This window comes from Mercenaria mercenaria, chromosome 19, assembly GCF_021730395.1.
Source record: "Mercenaria mercenaria strain notata chromosome 19, MADL_Memer_1, whole genome shotgun sequence".
NCBI lineage: Eukaryota > Metazoa > Mollusca > Bivalvia > Venerida > Veneridae > Mercenaria > Mercenaria mercenaria.
The window spans coordinates 12379976-12393483 of NC_069379.1; the positions used below are offsets into that span (position 1 = coordinate 12379976).

The 13508-nt window shown below is 34.9% G+C and overlaps 1 protein-coding gene across 1 annotated transcript in view; it reads left to right on the plus strand.

Moving 5' to 3' along the window:
* The first annotated feature begins 4536 nt into the window (after positions 1 to 4536).
* LOC123542877 (endoplasmic reticulum aminopeptidase 1-like) overlaps positions 4537 to 13508 on the plus strand; it is a 35964-nt gene continuing 26992 nt past the window's right edge. The window contains exons 1-5 of the mRNA XM_053530815.1: positions 4537 to 4681; positions 6844 to 7471; positions 8193 to 8466; positions 9139 to 9259; positions 12662 to 12816. Of these exons, the coding sequence (XP_053386790.1) occupies positions 4642 to 4681; positions 6844 to 7471; positions 8193 to 8466; positions 9139 to 9259; positions 12662 to 12816 (1218 nt within the window). The 5' untranslated portion in view covers positions 4537 to 4641. The remainder of the gene's footprint in view (positions 4682 to 6843; positions 7472 to 8192; positions 8467 to 9138; positions 9260 to 12661; positions 12817 to 13508) is intronic.

Genomic DNA, 13508 nt, shown 5'->3' on the forward strand with positions numbered 1-13508 from the left:
TGGTCGTGACCCCAATGATGCTCGAACCCACGACCACTGCATTAAACTACTAAACTAACCGCCTGTTAAATTTCTATTCAGGATACTAGTCTTGGTGGGTGGGAAACACTAGTATGATGTTTTAATTTTACTGTAAAGATGATTTAGTGTTTATAATCTTTAACAAGTACATTTGAGTTTTCTAAACTGTCGAAATCTACTGATAAAGTTAATCGACCGTTAACTCAGTCGCCTATTAAAGTTTCGAACAAATGGATCCAGTTGTTTGCAAATGTAAAGATCATGCTGACATGTCTGTTTTTAATAACAAGTGAACATAAAAGGTTACAAATGATGGAAACGTTTCAGTGAATGTGTAAATTAAGTTTTTACCAAGTTGGTTCCACACTACAAATATGTAGTTTATTGTAATTCAATTTTATTGATATCTAATAACATGGGGTCATTTTTACGATATTAATATTTAGACGTTGTCAACTGAATTAACTTCCAAGTCAGTCTTATTTTTTTATCCCATTGATAACTGGTGAGAATATTGCAAGGTCATTTAACTCCAGCGTTAGCCTGTATTGTTAGATAGTAAATTGACACGAAATTCACGCGTTTTTGCCCAAGTTTCCCCCGATATATATACAACGCTACTGTTGTATATGAAATATAGACGGGTACAAGTCTGCTTTGCGATTGGCTATTTACGGATTATCGTGGTCTAACTTTTGTTAATCAATACGTACAAAAAAACGCGCGTAGTGTATTCATTTTTTAATATTATCGCTTCAAGTTTTCAACACCGCTTAAGAAGTAATACAGTTTGAATTCTATAACGATTTTAAAAAGATATCGACAGTAATGTAGGGAAAATTCTATAAAAACGGTCGAATTTTCACATAATTATTTGTAAAACTTCAAACAGCCCGATCTTTATTACTTATTTCTTTCTAAAAGTAAATAATTTTAAATGATACATACTATGGCCATAAAATTCAGACTTTTGACCAGAAAGTACAAAGAACAGAATAAAAAAATCTTAAATAATGAAAAAGTACATGTATATTTTTGTAAATTAATTATTTATTTTAGATATGATTGATTTCTATCATAAACCCTAAAAATACATTTATTTAAGAAATACGGGTGTACATTAGAGAATTTTAGGGCATGGAAATTCATTTACGAATACGCAAATTTCCAGTGCCTTCGCCGATTTTCAATCATGTACAAAACGTAATGTGCAAAAGTATTTTAATTTCATTTTGAAAATTAATTATTTATGATATATATTTTTGAATTCAGTCATAAACCACTTCAAAAATAGCATTTGTTGAAGAAATACGGGTGTATTTCGGTTATGGTAATTTCCCGCGCGGTCGCCGAATTTCAATCTCTTATAAAATCGTTTTTCATGAACGTATTGTATTTTCCTTTGGTATGTTGATTATTTATGATATATATGATTGAATTATATCAAAAAACCTTCAAAAATACCTTTAATTAAAAAAATACAGGTGTATTCCGGTTATAGAAAGTGTATTCCGGTGTATTCCGGTTTTTAGGTGGATTCCGGTTTAATGTGTGACCCCATTTAGATTCAAGCTTTCAGCAAATATTGTTCAATCTTATTTTCTATTTGAAACCTAATTCAAGATGTAAATATACATGTAACTGAAAGCCGAGCTTGCCTTCTAGCAGTCAGGTAACCGCCTAGTCGGCGTTCTATCCATGGGGTAACCGGATGCCTAGCCTATCTGCTATGGTAATCAATTTTCTTATGAATAGTGTAATAAATTCATTTAATTTATCATTTTGTTTGCCCAAGAAATAATTAATTATTACGATGAAAAACTCAGTACATTTGATTATTGTTTCACAACAACAGGTGAAAGCTAATTAAGGTGTGACAAATTTGATAATGGTTTTGTTTGTTTGTTTTGGGTTTAACGCCGTTTTCCAACAGTATTTCAGTCATGTAACGGCGGGCAGTTAACGTAACCAGTGTTCCTGGATTCTGTACCAGTACAAACCTGTTCTCCGCAAGTAACTGCCAACTTCCCCACATGAATTATCAGAGGTGGAGGACTAATGATTTCAGACACAATGTCGTTTATCAAATAGTCACGGAGAACATACGCCTCGCCCGAGGATCGAACTCGCGACCCCGCGGTCCGTAGACCAACGCTCTTACCTACAGAGCTAAGCGGGCGGGTACTTGATAATGGTGAAAAGATTTGAATGTAGAAATATTTGTCAAGTATTGTCCGGGCACAAAAACACAAAACATTACAACACACGCTTTTAAATGACAGTTACTTTACGAGCATTAGCATTTTTTAACAAAAAATTAATATTGATCAAAATATTCAGATAAAGGTAAGCCACATTTAATCTTAATCATAGTACACTATTTTTTATAGAAAAATACATAATTCATAAAAAAGTACCGGATTCTAAGAAAAACCCTATCAGGACATGACAGGCGCATTTTACTCATACTGAAATTGTGTATTAATTTAATTTAAAATTTTGTTATATATTTGTTAAATGAATTGGTAAACAGCCATTCATAGTTAATGTTGATTTGTTATGCCATACAGTACCGATAGCAGAGCTCAAGATAGGTTTTGGTGCATTAAGGGGTCGGTTAGACCCCCTCTGAGAAAATTGTCTGGATCCGCGCATGTCTTTTAGTACTAAAAATGGCCATTTTGTCAGCATAATAATTAATATTTTGTTTACAACACCGATTAGACTGAATGATCCTGTGCTTCTTTCCAATAAATAGCTAACGAATAACCAGTCTGTTGTCTATAGCGTCAAAGTCTCATACTCGTTCTATAACAGTTAATATAATATTAATAATAACTCATACGGAAAATGCGATAACGCAAGTGATTTTTAATTAATTGGGTATTAGGAATTTTAATTGCGTTTCAGTACGCACAATGTATGAATTCAATTGGGTTTTCTGCAACTTTAATAGCGTAAAAACGCAAATACACAGCTAGCTTATCTGGAGCTCTGGATGACAGTAAATAAAATTTGTATTGTATCATATAATTGTTTGGTTACCGGACACTTTCACACTTCCAATTATTTATGGAAAAAGAATACCCATGCTTCTAGACAACCCCTTATCAGAATTCTAGGGGTACAGATCTGTACCGTAGACTATTCATTGTGGTATACTGAAGAGGTTCACCTATGAAAGCAATACAGTTATATCAGAAAAGGAAGTGTCTAGGAGTATGGATCCGTACCTCTAGAATCTGATTCTAAAGGTACATTTCCGTACCTCTAGACGAGCCTGTTAGAGTTTTCTAGGGGTACGGACCTCCGATTTTCTAGAGATTAAGGGTCATTTACATTTCAAATTTTGTTGAAAATGAAATAACAAATAAGAATTCACCTTAAACTTGGGTCTAAATGGTTTACAGATAACAACGTTCACCTGATTTGTTACATTTTCTTTCGAAACGTTAATAACCGAGGAACACCGAATAAATCATGATGATTCGAACTGGCAGAAAAAAAGATATAAAGATTAAACAAAAAAATGTTAAATATCTTGGGGAAAAAAACTATTTGTAAAGATAATTAACCCTTAGGGTAGTTATGTTTTCCACACATTTGGTAGCCGTTACGAGATACAAGGGACATTTTCACAAACAGTTTCTTTTACTTAATGTTATTTCTAATTATGTTAATTTATTTCTTTCTGCTGAATTTCTGCTGAATTTCAAATAGAATTCATTTAAGGGTTACAAGCACTCATTTATCTGTTATCAAAAGACCCACGAAACAGTGTATTCATTTGGAGTTCCTCGGTTATTTAGGTTTTAAAAGAGAAGGTAAACAATCGGGTGAAAGCTGGTATCTGTAAACCATTTAGATCAAAGTTTTAAGTGAACACTGGTTATGTCTTTTTTTCATTTTCAACAAAATATAAGATATATATAACCCTACATATCTAGAAAAAGGAGGTCCGTACCCCTAGAAAACCCCTAACAGGCTTTTCTAGAGGTACGGATCCGTACCCCTAGAATCAGGTTCTAGAGGTACGGATCCGTACCCCTAGACACTTCCATCAGAAAAGAACAGCTATATGGCTTGATCAGTTCAACTTGTCATCCCTATAGTGACAGTCAAAGTAATCACGCTGCTCTATAAACAAACTATTATTCGAACTACCAGACCTCTACTAACTAGCTCAAACTTGTACTTTAGGCACTTCCAACTTTAAAAGATATTAGTGAATAAGGAAGGAAAATCGTTGAAAATTCTTTGAATCTTTCAGACATCTGAACACTAGAAATTTTGGATACATTGTATTTTACTAAGAAATAACATTTCCAAATGAAATAAGTACAAACAATGATTACCTTCTCGCAATTTGGTTTTTTATTTGTAATTTGCCAGAAATGTATAAAGAAACGACAATCTGTTTCTCAGGATGAAAAAAAAATTACTTCCGCATGCCACTTGACTCACTGTAGAAGAGTAATAAGGGGCGGTAACTGTAAGAAGACACATAACAACAACAACAACAACAACATATTTTATGAAAATTTGCTGCAATATTTATTGTATATTTTCGTATTTACATAAATTGTCAAGCTGATTCGCAAGAGAAAATTCGTTGTAAACATGTCGGACAACGAAATAGAGGACGTGTCATTTTTACCTGGTTGGTTTTTTTATTGTTATGTTACTTGTCTAGGTTCAGGACAGGTGTATCAGAAATCGGATACCATCCAAAGATTTCCAAGTGCTGAACCATTATTCCCCCTATATCATACAGTCAATAAAAAAAGAGATTTGAAACTGTTCTATTTTAAAGCTTAACATTTTGAGCATATTTCATGTATGCAGCAGTCCCACAATGTATCAATTTGTTTCACTTAAATTGCGACATACACCGTTTCCCTGTGGGCAATTGGGTAGCCCGTTGGCATTTGTTTAGGCTTTCAGGCACTGCCCGGGTCTTTTTGGCGTACGCGGATATGTACCAGATTTATTTTTAGTTCCTTCCACTCTAAATATTTTTCATCACTATATTCTTTCTCTGTTGATTTTGATGTGCAGAATGTCTTAAGTTCCCGCAAGGGGTTTAACGTCAGCGGCAGATAGATAGAGATAGATACATGTACTTACAAGAATTTAAGCAGATATTGATAAAAAATCCCATCTACATTGTTAAATCTTAACATTTACCTTTACCGCCTCACTAAAGGTTATAGCTACACTCCCCTCATATTTTTTTTTAGAGCTGATTAGCTCTCCAGAATGACCCTCCATGCGCATTGCATGAGCAAGGACTGTATGAGATAAGGTCATAATGTAACATCTGTATAGGCATTGAAATAGGACCGTTGTAACAGGTTTATCTATGCATTAGGCCTGTATTTCTTATATATGAGTACTACTCTTACAAAATGGTCAAAAAGCTGCGAACATGCCGCGAACATGTTGCGAACATACCTATTCACAGAATGAATTCGCGGGATATTCGCTGCTACCGCGATCATGCCGCGATTGATTTGATACTAGTTCGCACGATATTTGCAGGAAGACCAATGATCGCGGCATGTTCGCGAGAAGAACTTAGAAGATTATAATCTTTTGGTAAACTGTTAATAAAGAGCTTTTATAAGAGCAGGTAATTGTAGATAAATCAATTTGTAACATTATCTGTAAGGTCACAGTATGAGTCTTATAAGTTGATTACAACCAGATATTCTGGACATGTTTAGAAGGAAATCTTTGTGCATTACAGACAATTTTCATAAGTGATTCTTAGAGGTTGATAGGAATATATTCTTTTTTGTCGTAAGACAGAAAATTTATGTTTAATATCTATACACATATATATCTCAATAAACATAAGGAATTTTGAAAATGAAATAGATATGCTTAAACTTTTGCAGAGCTGAATCAGATCATATCTAAAATTTTAAAAGAAATATAAAACTTATTTTGACAATTTCTAAGCTTCATAAATTTGATAATTAACATGTAAACTATGACAGATTTTTAGTGATACATATAACTTATAAGCGGTGTGAAGAAAAACATTTGAATGAAATGGATACATGCACTCAGACACTGTTATTGAAATGACAATTAACAGTTAAAATTCAAACATATTATATCATTAAAATTCAAAATGCGCCAAATATGATATGAAAAAATCCAGACATTGACAATTTGAATTTGTTACAACCTCAGTGCTCAAGTTTATTCAATAAATTTATATCCTTGATTCCTATTAATTTATTTGTTTTTACACTTTTTCTGTACATGCTTTCTTGTACACAATTTCTGTAGTGATGGTTTTCAGCTAGTTCGCGGGATGATCACAGCAACTAGTTTGCGGGATGATCGCAGCAACTTGTTCGCGGGAAGTTCACAGCTACTTGTTCGCGACAACTTATTTGCGGCAAAACTAATTTGCATGTGAAAAACGAACATCCCGCGAACAACTATACCAGTTGTATCAAAAGTGTTCGCGGCATGTTCGCCTGATATTCACGGCATGATTGCAGCAAGTATTTGTTGCAAACTATAATATTTTTGTAAGGATATCTTTATTTTTTTGTAAGTAACTGACAATTTCTCCATGTGACTTGAACATGTCGAAACCCTCCATTTGAACAATGTGTTTTTGTCTTATGAGCAGTTATCGGAAACAAATCTCAACTCGACCAGGGACGGAATTGTTTTCGCTAATGTACTTATAAAATGTCTCCTGTAGGTGTTTCAGTAATGCAGTTATCATTAATAATCCAGTATTGGTCGTTTAATTGATAGCTCTAGTTTAGAGTTAATTACCATTATTTGTATTTTCAGGTGAAAGTCTCCACAGAAGAGCCATATACGAACCAAATATTATACAAAAGCTTCGTAATGTTGCATGCAACAAGGGACGGGCCGCTGTCATTGCAACCATAGGCTGTTTATTTCTACTTGTGATAGCGTTGATAGCTGCCTTGTCCACAGGCAGATCTTGCAAAACAATCATTTCTGAAGACAGTGAAAAACCTGAAATTCCTTCAGAACCGAAGAATGACTACATATCAACCAACGGGAAACCCTTCCCTTACAAGGATATACGGCTGCCAAAATCAGTCATTCCTACCCATTATCAGCTACTCCTCCATCCGAACATATCACAGTCCTTTTTCAGTGGGACGGTAAAAATTCACTGTGATATTACGCATCGCACCAATTTTATTGTATTTCATGTGAAAACTTTAAATATAACAAAGTTAGAATTACAAGACCTTAAAAAGTTGGGTCAGATTGAGATTTTAAACTGGTTGGAGTATAAGACAAATGAGCAGGTTTTTGTCAAACTTGGAACCAGACTAGAAGCAGGGTCAAAGGTCATTCTGGAGGTGGACTTTCAAGGTGACCTTGTAAAGAAACTGGCAGGATTTTACAAGAGTATGTACAAAACAAACAAAGGCGAAGAAAGGTAAAGTTTAAAAATTATTTTTGTACAGTATGTAATTCAAAATTCAGACTTTAAAGTCAAGAAATGTATTAATGTTAATGTTGCAAGTTTTCCTCATTACACAATACTGTTGAAAAATGACACAGAACCCAAAAACAACCAAACCAAACCAAACTCACTCTTATGAGTAGTAAGCTAATGGTCACATGGTCAACTTAGGAAGTCTGGATAAAAGTCCATCAGTTCTCACATTAAAGGCGTACGCTAGAATTCCCTGTATATGAGATGGGCGAAAATTTTCCCAATAACAGAATTTCTTTAAACTTTGGATATTGAAGGACAATCATCTAAGAAACAAAAAAATGCAATAAAAATCATAGGTCACCGGATTCGAAAAAGAGTTATCTGCCCTTGAAAACGTCATTTTTGGGGGAAACGCCGTTTTCAAGGGCAGATAACTCTTTTTCGATACCGGTGAACTATGATTTTTATTGCATTTTTTTGTTTCTTAGATGATTGTCCTTCAATATCCAAAGTTTGAAGAAATTCTGTTATTGGGAAAATTTTCGCACCAAATTCTAGCATACGTCCTTAACTGCCTTAAAAAAAATTTCAAATTTTTTCATAAACAAATATGCTTCTGTGCTAGATCTCAATAAGAAAAAAAAACTTACTTCTTGTTATCAGCAAAACTCTCCTGTCATTTTTGTATAGTTGACGTTCTGTTGTTTTTTCTCCGCAGATACATTGCTACAACTCATTTTGAGCCGACTGATGCACGTGCAGCTTTCCCGTGCTTTGATGAACCTCAACTGAAAGCCACTTTCAAACTATCTATGATACGTGATGCAAACCACATCTCACTATTCAATATGCCCTTAAAGAACACACAGGAGTATGGAAGTGGGCTAAAAATGGATATTTTTGATGAAACTGTAAAAATGAGTACATATCTGGTAGCGTTTGTGGTCTGTGATTACCAGAATATTACGAAATCTACTAAGAGAGATGTGATGGTTAGTATCTATTAACCCATACCATGCTAAATTTCTAGAATGGACTGGTCCATCATTCAATTTGGGCAATACCATTTATTATTCGAAGGGGTGTTCACTGAAAATTTACTGACTGAATAGCGAACAGTGCAGACCATGATCCGTGCAGGCTGATCTTGGTTTGCACTGGTCGCAAAGGCAGAATCTCTTGCTGCCAGCAGGCTAAAGGTTAACAACCCAGCCTGTTTAAATTGTCGTCTCTATTAACCTTTACCCTGCTAAATTTCTAAAATGGACTGTTCCATCATTCAGTTTGGGCAGTACCATTTTACTGACTGAATAGCAAAGAAAGCAAACCATGATTTTGGTCTGCACCGGCTGCATAGGCAAATTTCTTGCCACTAGCAGTCTGATCTATAATTGTGTCGGTGCAATGTTAAACCCAACAAAATAAAAATATAAATGGAAAATTCTAGGAATTATTAATGCTAAACTTTTAACATTGACATGAAAGATGATGAATTTTAGAGACAAAAAAATTTAGATTGTATTTATAGTTAATGATATGTAATTAATGAATTCACATTGATATATATTTATACACATCAAGTAATGAAATCTTTTATTGCAACTTCCACAACTTTTTATAGACTGTTTTTCCCTTTTTAATAAGTGTTTATCAATATATTTAAGGTGAGAGTTTTCGCCCCCAAAGATTCCATACATGCCGCACATTTTGCCTTGGAAACAGCCGTCAAAGTCATAGATCATTATGAAGATTTCTTTGGAGTTCCTTATCCACTGCCTAAACAAGGTAATAAGGAGTTCTTTATTTGCTGCCTAAAGGAGTTTTTTATTTGCTGCCTAAACAATGCCATAAAGATTCATTAATTTCCTGTCTAAACAAGGTAATAATGAGTTCTTTATTTGCTGCCTTAAATATAACAGGGTAATAAGGAATTCTTTATCCGCTGCCTAAACAAGGTAACCAAGTGTTCTTTATTTGCTGCCTGCAGAAGGTAACCAGGAGTTCTTTATTTGCTGCCTAAACAATGCAATAAAGAGTTATTGATTTCCTGTCTAAAAACAAGGTAATAAGGAGTTCTTTATTTGCTGCCTTAAATATAACAAGGTAATAAGGAATTCTTTATCCGCTGTCTAAACAAGGTAACTAAGTGTTCTTTATCATCTGCCTTAACAAGGTAATAAGGAGTTCTTTATTTGCTGCCTGCAGAAGGTAACCAGGAGTTCTTTATTTGCTGCCTAAACAAGGTAATAATGAGTTCTTTATCCACTGCCTAAACTAGGTAATAAGGAGTTCTTTCTTTGCTGTCTAACATAGATAATAAGGAGTTCTTTATCAATTGCCTTAACAAGGTAATAAAGAGTTCTTTATCCACAGCCTAAACAAGGTAATAAAAAGTTCATATCCACTGCCTAAACAAGGTAATAAGGAGTTCTTTATCCTCTGCCTAAACAAGGTAATAAGGAGTTTTTTATCCTCTGCCTAAACAAGGTAATAAGGAGTTTTTTATCCACTGCCTAAACAAGGTAATCAGGAGTGCTTTATCCACTGCCAAAACAAGGTAATAAGGAGTTCTTTATCCACTGCCTAAACAAGGTAATAATGAGTTCTTTATCCACTGCCAAAACAAGGTAATAAGGAGTTTTTTATCCACTGCCTAAACAAGGTAATAAGGAGTTCTTTATCCACTGCCTAAACAAGGTAACCAGGAGTTCTTTATCCACTGCCTAAGCAAGGTAATAAAGAGTTCTTTATCCACTGCCTAAACAAGGTAATAAGGAGTTCTTTATTCACTGCCTCAACAAGGTAATAAAGAGTTCTTTAACCACTGCCTAAGCAAGGTAACCAGGAGTTTTCCTAAACAAGGTAATAAGGAGGTCTTTATCCACTGCTTAAACAAGGTGATAAGGAGTTCTATATCCACTGCCTAAACAAGGTAATAGGGAGTTCTTTATCCACTGCCTAAACAAGGTGATAAAGAGTTCTTTATCCACTTCATAAGCAAGGTAATAAGGAGGTCTTTATCCACTGCCTAAATAAGGTAATAAGGAGTTCTCTATCCACTGCCTAAACAAGGTAATAAAGAGTTCTTTATCCACTGCCAAAACAAGGTGATAAGGAGTTCTTTATCCACTGCCTAAACAAGGTAATAAGGAGTTCTTTATCCACTTCCTTAGCAAGGTAATAAGGAGTTTTTTATCCACTGCCTAAACAATGTGATAAAGAGTTTTTTATCCACTGCCTAAGCAAGGTAATAAAGAGATTTTTATCCACTGCCAAAACAAGGTAATAAAGAGTTCTTTATCCACTGCCTAAGCAAGGTGATAAGGAGTTCTTTATCCACTGCCAAAACAAGGTGATAAGGAGTTCTTTATCCACTGCCAAAACAAGGTGATAAGGAGTTCTTTATCCACTGCCTAAACAAGGTAATAAGGAGTTCTTTATCCACTGCCAAAACAAGGTGATAAGGAGTTCTTTATCCACTTCCTTAGCAAGGTAATAAGGAGTTTTTTATCCACTGCCTAAACAAGGTGATAAAGAGTTTTTTATCCACTGCCTAAGCAAGGTAATAAAGAGATTTTTATCCACTGCCAAAACAAGGTAATAAAGAGTTCTTTATCCACTGCCTAAACAAGGTAATACAGAGTTCTATATCCACTGCCTAAAGAAGGTAACCAGGAGTTCTTTATCCACTGCCTAAGCAAGGTAACCAGGAGTTCTTTATCCACTGCCTAAACAAGGTGATAAAGAGTTCTTTATCCACTGCCTAAACAAGGCAATAAACAGTTCTTTATCCACTGCCTAAGCAAGGTAACCAGGAGTTCTTTATCCACTCTCTAAACAGGTAACCAGGAGTTCTTTATCCACTGCTTAAACAAGGTCACCAGGAGTTCTTTATCCACTGCCTCAACAAGGTAACCAGGAGTTCTTTATCCACTGCATCAACAAGGTGATAAAGAGTTCTTTATCCACTGCCTAAACAAGGTAATAAAGAGTTCTTTATCCACTGCCTAAGCAAGGTAACCAGGAGTTCTTTATCTACTGTCTAAACAAGGTAACCAGGAGTTCTTTATCCACTGCCTAAACAAGGTGATAAAGAGTTCTTTATCCACTGCCTAAACAAGGCAATAAAGAGTTCTTTATCCACTGCCTAAGCAAGGTAACCAGGAGTTCTTTATCCACTCTCTAAACAGGTAACCAGGAGTTCTTTATCCACTGCCTAAACAAGGTCACCAGGAGTTCTTTATCCACTGCCTCAACAAGGTAACCAGGAGTTCTTTATCCACTGCATCAACAAGGTGATAAAGAGTTCTTTATCCACTGCCTAAACAAGGTAATAAAGAGTTCTTTATCCACTGCCTAAGCAAGGTAACCAGGAGTTCTTTATCTACTGTCTAAACAAGGTAACCAGGAGTTCTTTATCCACTGCCTAAACAAGGTAACAAAGAGTTCTTTATCCACTGCCTAAACAAGGTAATATAGAATTCTTTATCCACTGCCTAAACAAGGTAATAAAGAGTTCTTTATCCACTGCCTAAGCAAGGTAACCAGGAGTTCTTTATCCACTGCATAAACAAGGTAACAAAGAGTTCTTTATCCACTGCCTAAACAAGGTAATAAAGAGTTCTTTATCCACTGCCTAAGCAAGGTAACCAGGAGTTCTTTAATTACTGCCTAAACAAGGTAATAAAGAGTTCTTTATCCACTGCCTAAACAAGGTAACCAGGAGTTCTTTATCCACTGCCTCAACGAGGTGATTAAGAGTTCTTCATCCACTGCCTAAACAAGGTAATAAGAAGTTCTTTTATCAACTGCCTTAACAAGGTAATAAGGAGTTCTTTACTTGCTCTCTTAACCTAGGTAATATGGAGTTCTTTATTTGCTGTCTAAACTAGGTAGTAAAGAGTTCTTTATTTGCTGACTAAACAAGGTAATTAGTAGTTCTTTGTCAGCTGCCTAAACTAGATGATTAGGAGCTCTTTCAGTGATTTTTTTCAGATTTTTGGGATGGTACCTGTTCCATTAAAATGGGGAAAAATGCATCATAAATGTAAGATTTGGGGGGAAATGAATCTGATGCTCCAGTGTTATTAAGTAGCCCAGTGGGGTAGCAGATGTGACTTGTGTTAATTTTGTTCTACATTTGATTCATGCTTGCACCATCTCACAATGTTTTTTTCCCCAATTCAGATTTAATAGCTATTCCTGATTTTGCTGCTGGTGCAATGGAGAACTGGGGTCTGATAACTTACAGAGAAACTGCTGTACTGTATGACCCAACTGTGTCATCAGCCAGGAATATGGAAAGGGTTGCTGTTGTAGTAGCACATGAACTAGCACATCAGGTTAGTTTGGAGACCAGTCTAAGAATGCTGCCTTCCCATTGGTCAATTTCAAAATTGTGTGTAAAAAAAAAAAACAATCAGGTACTGCAGAGTTTAGACTGGTTTTGAAATTGGTCTTTTAGAACCTCAGACAAAGGAAAACATTGAAAGATTGAGAATCAGTCTTAGAATGTAGCCTATCTATTGCTCAATTTCAAGACTGTACTCTAAAACTCAGTGTTATTATCATAAATTTTTGGTCATCTTTAACTCCCTGAGGCCGATACCGTTACATACTTGCTGCGGCGAGATAAGAATTACCAGCTGATGTCGAAGAGCATTATCTGATCTCATCATAGCCACACTCGCATGCAGTCAGTTGAAATCATGCAGGGGAACATTATTAACTTGGTTGTAAATTAAAATAAGCTTACAAAATCGTTGAAGTTTGAACAACTATTTTTAAATCTTATTTTGTCCGTAACTTATATCCAAATAGAATAATGTTTTCACCTCGAAATATTCACAATTTTAACACACCTTTTGTGTTTAATAAATATTTGAACATTTCTGATTTTCTTACTTTTTTACATGTTAATGCATAAATTCCAATAAAAAAACTACATTTTTAACACAGAATATTTACACAAGAATTACTTAAAATTTACACCCGTTTTTATATGAATATCGACATTTTGTATGTATAATCTGTC